We start from the raw sequence: 8,547 nt of genomic DNA on the forward strand, positions 1-8,547 counted from the left end.
AAAGAGAGTTTTGTAACTCCTCTTGCTAGCTATTTCCCTTATTAGGAATGTTAATTTTTAAATCATATTTTGTTCGCACTATTACTTGGAGTAAATTTTCGATATGTCCTTGTTAATTTGTAGTGACGTGATGGGTTACAATGTGGAAACCATAGACTTCAGGTGATTTTTATCAAGTCCCCCTTTTGATGTTAAATCATAAATCACCGTTACGAAGACGTGATTTTCTTGTGATATCTTAAATTTGTTTTTTTTTTGTTTCCTTTCTTAAGAATAACTTCAGCTAGTTGTCTTTTTTCTTGTAACAATCCTTTACTGTCATGGAGAGTTTTTATTCTTTGAAACGGTGATTTTAGTAGCAAAATCATAAAAGATAACTTTTTGAGTAGTGTAGATTTCTGAGTGGTATAGACTAGAGTTTAGACTATATATGGTCCCTTCAAGAAATAATCAATGCTATTTTAAAAAAGCAACCTCTGTGGACCTGCGTTGCCCAAGTATATGAAATAAGACAAATTAATAAGTTAATAATTAGGAAAGAAAAAGGGATCTTTGTAGATACATTTTCACGATCATGGCATGCATGCACACAAAAATTAAACCTAATAAAGTGATTTCATTAAAATAATAAATTAAGATAATCACATCTATAATTTTCCAGTGTCATCTTTTGGCCAAAGTTAATTTTTGGAGTTAAATATTCAGGGTTTTTCTTTATATGCAACGTGTATATATAGTGTATACGCATGTTCACCTCGAAATGTTGACTGTGAAATGTTAAGATATGATCAGGAGGTACTAAACTACTAATTAATATACTGGCATACTATACTTAAAAAAAAAACTCTTATAGACTTTAAGTTAATTACTCTTTTGCTTGCCATCGACAACTAAATTTAGCAATAAGACATTATAACAGGGTAATTAATTACTATCTTTTTCTTGCCATCGACATACTTTTTAACAATTTGTTGAAAAAGTGCTCAAACTATAGGACAGGACGTCAGCAGTACATGAGAGCTATTGAAAACATTTCCCCACCACTCCCGATTGCTGGGAGACAAAGATTTGACATATAAACTTTTTTAGTTTAATTTGACATTAAAACTTTTATCATCGTGGACATCAATTAACCCCATGATCTTAGATTTGCGCAGTGTTTATTTTAGTAACAAATATTTCTTTGTTATTTACATTAATAGGTGTATTATCACTGGTTTATTTTGACCCAGTTGCTTATCGTAACAATCCTCGCTGATTTACTATTCAACATTTTTCCTTTTTTTTTTTGTTCTTTATTGAAATTTTTATTAAGTGATACTATTTTATAGATTTTGATAAAGTAAAAAATCAATATGTATGTTGGGGGCATATAGGTAAATTCGAATATGGAGCAGTAACGCTTTTTTGGTTAGAAAATGGGATTGGATGAGATTATAAATGTAGAGATAACAGTGTGACTTAAACACATAACAAACTCTTTTAATGTCACAACAGAGAATGAAGCTATCACCACCACCACCACCACTTGCCAACAACGAACAATCCGCCACCGCGTCCGCCGTTAAATCTTGTGGCGGAGGAGGCGGTAGAGCAACCAGCTCGACGACGAGGCATCCAGTGTACCACGGAGTTCGCAAACGTCGATGGGGAAAATGGGTTTCTGAGATCAGAGAGCCCCGCAAAAAATCTCGGATTTGGCTCGGATCTTTCCCGGTGCCGGAGATGGCGGCTAAAGCCTACGACGTGGCGGCGTTTTGTCTCAAAGGTCGGAAAGCTCAGCTTAACTTCCCCGACGAAATCGACGATCTACCTCGACCGTCCACGTGTACGGCCAGAGATATCCAAGTCGCGGCGGCCAAAGCAGCCAACGCCGTCAAGATCATCGAAATGGTAGATGTCGACGACGTGGCAGACGCAGATGATTTCTGGGAAGGCATTGAGCTGCCGGAGCTCATGATGACCGGGGGTGGCTGGTCGCCGGAGCCTTTTGTTGCCGGAGATGATGCCACGTGGCTTGTAGACGGAGACTTGTATCAGTGTCAGTTCATGGCGTGTCTGTGAGTGTTGCTATCGATTGTGTCGTATTCGTTATACGTGTACGTTGTATCGTTATTGTGTTGGCTACGTTAATTTAATGCATATGTATATTTTTTGTTTTTTTGTTTCTAGTTTATCGTTTTACGTGTGATTAATAATTAGAGATACCTGTTTCTTAAATTAGTTATCAGGTTTGTACGATCTTGATAAGTAATTAATTATATGTATGGGTGCAACTTTACTAAATACTACCTCTAAGCTTTAGTGGGATTTTTTGCTTAATTGATTTTTTTTTTATGTAGCTGCTGATTATAGTAAATCATTGGTTTTAAATCATTGAAGCTCGATCATAGCATCCAAGGAAATCGAATATTGGTTTATTATAATTCGGGAAATTTTTGCTATGTACTTTGAACTTTTTATGTTTGTAGTACGCAATGATCATCGACAATATATGTTTCTCCTGCGAATTCAATAAAGCATCTTACAACTATCATTCAGAATCAATACGGAGAAATAATATCAAATTTGACCCTAAAAAAAAAAGGAGAAATAATAATTACCATCTATATTCTACATGATCACGAACAAAGATATATTCTTTTTTTTGTTTGTTTGTTAAAAATAACAACAATGAACAAACAGAGATATGAAATTTAGTACATTAGATGATGAGGATATGTCAAATTTAAACCCGTATACATTACTGCATAACCAATGTTGGCAAAAAAATAAAAATATTTGTTTTGGTTAAGCTAAGAAAGAGTAAACTTGAACCAAAGCTGATAATAACCGTTAACTCCTCTTCTATGCAGCGTGCAACATGGTTAAAAGAATAAAAGTTAAAACAACAAATCCTGCAAGTTTGAAACATCCCCTAGCAATCAATATACTAAAAAGAATGTTTGGGTCTCAAAATTGTTTCCAGGACATTTGGGCCTTAGATTAGCGAATTGGGTTAAATATTGTCCACATATAGAAAATAATATTTGAATGTATCTTTTGATTACAAACACTCTCAAAGCAGATAGATCCTAACCAAAATAGCTTTTATACAGATGAACTATAACAGAAATATCACACTAAGACAACATACACACAAATTTAGAGCCCAAGTGAAGAAGTTATAAACCCTAAAACTCTTGGAAAGATCAGTGAGTGATCAAACAAAAGACATTTTCAAGATTCTACAAGGTAAAAAACCATCCAGCAGTCCAACCTAGGAGCAAACCAGCACCAATGAGACTAAAACCTAATGCAAAGGCCATCATATATCTCCCAATCTCACCCTTTTTATTCTTTTCCCTTCTCTGTTTCCTCTTCTTCAGATTCATTCCTTTGATCTGTTCTTCTACCTCATCCTCCTTCTTCATCTGCAGATAAAGAGCTTCCATTTCAAGAAGCTTTAACCATTGCTTATAAGCCAACATCTGACTCGCTTGTCTCAGCAAGATTGTTATTACACGGTCTTTCTCAGCACAAGCTTCTCTGGCCGCCTTCTCTGCTTCTCTTGCTCTGGTTTGAGAGTGCCTTAACGCTTCTAAAAGCTGAGCTTTGCTTAGATCATCACTTCTAGGAGAAGACATCGGACTCGCGTTCTTGCTCTCTGTGCTACTATTGTAACTCAAAGATCTCTCAAACCGATCGCTCCAACCTCCTTGTTTCCATGGAGATCTTACCGCTGTTTTAAACCCTTTATCGCCACTCGTGCAGTGAATACTCTTGTGGAGTTTCTGAGGTGGAGGAAGATCACAATTCTGGATATTATGATCAATCGATTTAGACGCCACCAAGAGAGCTAATTCATCTTTATCAGTCGTGCTTCTCCACCAAGGAGTTGTAGCGTTAGCTTTCTTGCCAGTTAAGCTGTAGTCTTCTTCCTTTTCTTCTTCTCGTATCCCGATCAAGTCGACAAATTGTTGCAATTTCTTGCATTTGGTGGTATCTTCAAAAAAGGAGTTTGTAATCTCCTCATCAAATTCAGTTGATCCCTTGAGCCACCATTTGGTATCAGAAGAGAAATCAGAGGAATCTCCAAAACTTGCTGAAGAAAAGCTGTTTTTTTCGGACGAAGAATGTTGGCAACAAGCTAACCTCGGAGCCATTTTAGCATCTTCATGAACAGCAAAGCAACGACTCGCTGTTCTTTGCCACAATGCTCTTGCTTCAGCTGCTCCCATTACTACATCAATGTTAAGACACAAGAAGCCTAAAAAAGTTAAGAGAAAAGGGGAAAACACACACACACAAAAAATCAAAAGACAGTTTTTTTGTGGTCCTGAATCAAAACTAAACGGTGTTCCTTCCTAGTTCCCCCATAGATCCCGCAATTGAAACATAAAACAAATGGGAAAAAGAGCTAATTTTCTTTGTTTGCTACTCCCGAGATTGCTTCTAAGCAAATGATTGACTCATATAAAAGCGAGTGACTTAAGGAATTTAATTAAACAGTACACGCAAGTCTTGGGATCAAAGCATCTTCTTTACAAAAGAATCAGTCATTAAATCAAAAAACAAAACCCATTCAACATTAAATAAATATTTAGGAAAGTTTCTACAGATCAAGACATGAGAAGAAGGTAAATTTCATAACCAAATACAAAAAAAGAAACAAAACTGAAGTTTCAGAGCAATTGAAACGTACTGCAGAGCAGAACAAAAAAATAAAAGATGATGCGTACGATTTGGCACTGGAATCGAGTAAATTTACCAACTTTATCAGAAATACCAAAATCAGAAGTTGACCCATGAAACAAAACCATAAATTATCATCGCTGATCGACGAGATCGATCAGAACTAGAAGAAACAGAGACTTTTATGTAAAATCAGACCACCAAAACAGAGCAGAGACCAGTAAGATTATAGATCAGAAGAAAACGGAGTAATAAAACTAAAGATACCATTTTTTTAGTAGCAAAAAGATTCCATGAATCTCTCTATAATAAAACGAAGCGATCTTGCAACCGAAGATTTTTGGCTTTTCTGCTTTTCTTTCTTTCTTGGTTCGCACTCTGGCCCCATGGAACGAATTTTACAGTTTCTTCCGTAAAAAAGCTTCCGAGTTAGGGACGCTAAACGACACAGTTTCATTAACTTGTTTGGCTTGGTAAGCATCTGAAACACCTCGATTGGCAACACGTGTTAACTTTAGAGACAATCGACGGTCGTTATGACATGGACCCCCCCCCCCCTTGATTTAAAGGATAAGGTGTTTTCATATTTTTTTTCCTCAGGGAAAAATTAAATAAAAATCATTATTCCATCTTTAATTTGTCATTCTTTCCTTTTGTCGGCTTTAATTTTGCGAGGAACACCATGTTTTTTGGGTTAAATCAACAAATTTATAATCAGTTTATCACGTTACTTGCCAAGGGGTTACTTGTTTATTTTTTGTTAGAGAATAGAGAATCGCTTTTATTCCAGTGCTTAAGTGCTTTATACAAATTAAACGACGGGTTTAAACTATATTGTACACCATGGCATATAATATCCATCCAGGTGGGCTTTAATTTGACACGTGTCATTAAGTAGTTATTTGAGATCTTGTTCTCGGCCACGTGTTCTTTATAGATCCATTAGCGAAAAAAAAATTGTTTTTTCATCTCAAATAATTAAAATTAATTGTTTGTTAAAGTAAATAGTGGTTTTTTCTTTTTTAACAACTGAGACTTTTATTAAATGGTGTAAGGTCTACCAGCCATGAAGGTGGTACACTATATAGAGAATAGTGGTTTAAAAACAGACATCAAATATTTGACGATAAAAAGTAAGACTAACTCTTTTGAACTGGAGAAATAGAATCCTAATTTTTTTTAGTACATTATTTAATTTTTCTGAAATTATATCAGAAAAACAAAAGAAAAACAAGTGAACAATAAAAATGATACTTTTTCTCCTTACAAAAAATCATATGATATATTTAGTGAAAGCTTTGGGAGTTTTCCAAATATTTAGCTCGAGCCTTTTGTAACATTAAAGAAACAACTAATTATTTAGAAAAATAAAATTAAATATGAAAGAGAAAGACATGATAAAAATACTTCTGATAAAAAAAGAAGTCATATAATTATTTTTACAATAGTGTCAAGAAGTGTGTATTAATGGTTAAAACGATATTGTTTTTATAAATGAAAATAATATTAAAAAGGACAGTCTAAAACAAAAAAATGAAAATATACCGATTTTGGTAATGATATCATTATGCATGATGGAAATACCGATTTGTTGATTTTTACTGATGGATCCGCCTCTTCAGTGCAAAGTCTTGAGAGAATTTGAAGCAGTCTCTGGTCTAGCTATCAGTTTGCCAAAGACTAGTTTCTTTACCTGAGGCCTCTCCCAATCTGAGATAGATCATATCCATACAATCTCTGGCATTAGTCACGGGTAACTGCTAGTCAGATATTTAGGATTACCTCTATGCACTAAGAAACTCACCTTATTGGATTGTGCTCCGTTGCTACAAAAGGTAAAGAGTCGTCTTAATGCTTGGTCCATAAAGACTCTCTCTTTTGCTGGCCGGCTCCAAATGCTAAATTCGGTCATTGCTGGTATTTCTAATTTCTGGTGCTCTAGTTTGTCCTGCCAAAAAAGTGCATTAGGATTTTAAACTCACTATCCAGTGCTTTCCTTTGGAAAGGCACTACAGAGGGTCACCATTCAGCAAGAGTCGCATGGACAAACAATCACAGCAGAGAAAAGTGAAGGAGGGTTGGGGATTTGCGACTTGCTTACCTGGAACAAAGCCTGTATGGCAAAACTCATCTGGCTTCTTTTCTTTAGGTCAGGATCGGTTTAGGTCGCTTGGTTTAGAGCAGCTGTCCTATCGGATAACCTCAGCAAATTCTGGACTCTAAAACCTAACAGCAAATATTCTTGGTTAACAAACAAGCTTCTAAAGATCAGAGATTCAGTTTATCCATGGATAAAGGTGAAAGTGGGAGATGGAACTAGTTGTCAGTTCTGGACAGACCATTGGAGTAACCTGGGAAGAATGGAGACTTATCATTTAGGCGTCGGACTTTATCAAATATGCATCCCTCGTGGAGCTCGACTAGCTGACTTATGGAGACGTGGGGCCTGGAGGATTCCACTTGCAAGATCATATACACTGGTTAATGTGCATATTGAGCTCTCAACTATTACCCTACTGCTGGTGGATCGATGATCATCTCAAAGATTCTCACACTACTGGAAATATTTGTTCTGCTCTTAAGGAGAAGTTACCGATTGTACCTTGGCATAGTATTGTGTGGATCTCTGGAGGAATCCCAAAGCATAAGTTCCTGACTTGGTTTTTGCGTTGAATAGATGCCCAACACGTGATATAATGTTAAACTGGGTCTTGCAGGTTGATTCGTGTTGCATACTATGTGCTGCCGAACCGAAGATTTGTGACCATCTTTTCTTTGACTGTTCGTTTAGTTGGTCGGTGTGGAGCAATGTCGCGGGACGATGTTTATTCACCCCTTCTAGATCGTGGTCCGTGACGCTTCAGAGTCTCTCATCATTCAGGGGACCTCGGGTCTTAAAGAAACTCCTCCTTCTCGCCTGGCAAGCTACAATCTACACGCTATGGACGGAGAGAAATCATCGGCTTCATCGAAACAACTACAAATCCTCTGATCTCCTACTTCACCAGATTGACAACATCGTCCGGAACAGAGCCTCAAGCTTTCGTGATACGAACCCGACGCTCTCTCTTGACCTTCTTCATCTCTGGTTCTCTGGCTCGGCGAAGATGAGACCTTAATCGCCAAAAACATAATTCTGCTGCGATCTGAGAAAATCAAACTTTCCACCGATCAGATATGGGGTGGCAATAATTGAAGTTGGGTTGGGGTGGTTGGCTATCTCAACCGTTTTCTTGATTCAATTACAACTACTGGTTCAAGTTGTGGTTTGGCATTTGATCTACTTTTATTCTTTCCAGTTGGGCTTCTGTATTTTTCAATTTCACTGGGCTTGTGGCCCTGTAAAACTTTATTTGTTCTTTCCTTATGCTTTAATTGAATGCCTTTTTAACAAAAAAAAAAATAGTAATTTTGCATGCGTTTCTAAAACTAACTAATGATATATATTCATTTTGGGGAAATTTGTTGTATAATCTTCAAAGCGAGATTAGAAAAAAAAAAACTAGCACGTTACATTTTATCAAGTCACAATAATGTGTATAGGGGTGTAAAGGTATCGTTTAATAGAAAAAAAAAAAAATACCACAGTAATGAATTCAAAAATGATTCATGATGATTACATAGGCTTGTAATTCGGACACACAAAGCACTAAGCCCAACACCAACACGTAGTCCTTTGGTCATGTCAAAATACAATTTTTTTTTTTTTTTTGATAGGAAATTAAAAGAAAAGAAAAGCAGAAAACAGAAATGATTGTAAACATTACTAAATAGTTTGACATTGGAGTATATACTCCAGGAGGATCTAGACTGATCATGCATATATAAGTTAGTTGATAGAATGTATATCTTTGAGAAGCATTAAACAATACC

The 8,547-nt window shown here is 36.2% G+C and overlaps 2 protein-coding genes across 5 annotated transcripts; one reads left to right on the top strand and one right to left on the bottom strand.

The window, feature by feature from the left end:
- LOC104738667 (ethylene-responsive transcription factor ERF023-like) lies at positions 1,461–2,310 on the top strand. Its single transcript, XM_010458843.2, has one exon. It carries the CDS (start codon positions 1,486–1,488, stop codon positions 2,062–2,064), a length of 579 nt encoding a protein of 192 aa, XP_010457145.1. The 5' UTR covers positions 1,461–1,485; the 3' UTR covers positions 2,065–2,310.
- On the bottom strand, positions 3,004–5,087 carry LOC104738668. Of its 4 annotated transcripts, none has more exons than XM_010458846.2 (2): positions 4,942–5,087; positions 3,004–4,249 (listed from the first exon to the last, which is right to left on the bottom strand). In XM_010458846.2, the coding sequence occupies exon 2, from the start codon at positions 4,218–4,220 to the stop codon at positions 3,228–3,230; it is 993 nt and encodes a 330-aa protein (XP_010457148.1). In that variant the 5' UTR covers positions 4,221–4,249; positions 4,942–5,087; the 3' UTR covers positions 3,004–3,227. The 4 variants fall into 4 exon arrangements, with proteins under 4 accessions (XP_010457148.1, XP_010457147.1, XP_010457146.1 ...); XM_010458845.2 differs by having other exon boundaries at positions 3,004–4,222; positions 4,942–5,084; XM_010458844.1 differs by lacking the exon at positions 4,942–5,087 and adding an exon at positions 4,751–4,935 and having other exon boundaries at positions 3,004–4,222.

Source organism: Camelina sativa, chromosome 14 (assembly GCF_000633955.1).
Source record: "Camelina sativa cultivar DH55 chromosome 14, Cs, whole genome shotgun sequence".
NCBI lineage: Eukaryota > Viridiplantae > Streptophyta > Magnoliopsida > Brassicales > Brassicaceae > Camelina > Camelina sativa.

Excerpts from the sequence above, each read along its gene's own strand:
- LOC104738667 (XM_010458843.2), top strand. The coding sequence starts at position 1,486 with ATGTCACAACAGAGAATGAAGCTATCACCACCACCACCACCACTTGCC.
- LOC104738668 (XM_010458844.1), bottom strand. The coding sequence starts at position 4,802 with ATGGTTTTGTTTCATGGGTCAACTTCTGATTTTGGTATTTCTGATAAA. Across the intron at positions 4,223-4,750 it reads TGGTATTTCTGATAAAGTTG|TAATGGGAGCAGCTGAAGCA; the intron begins GTAAATTTACTC and ends ACATTGATGTAG.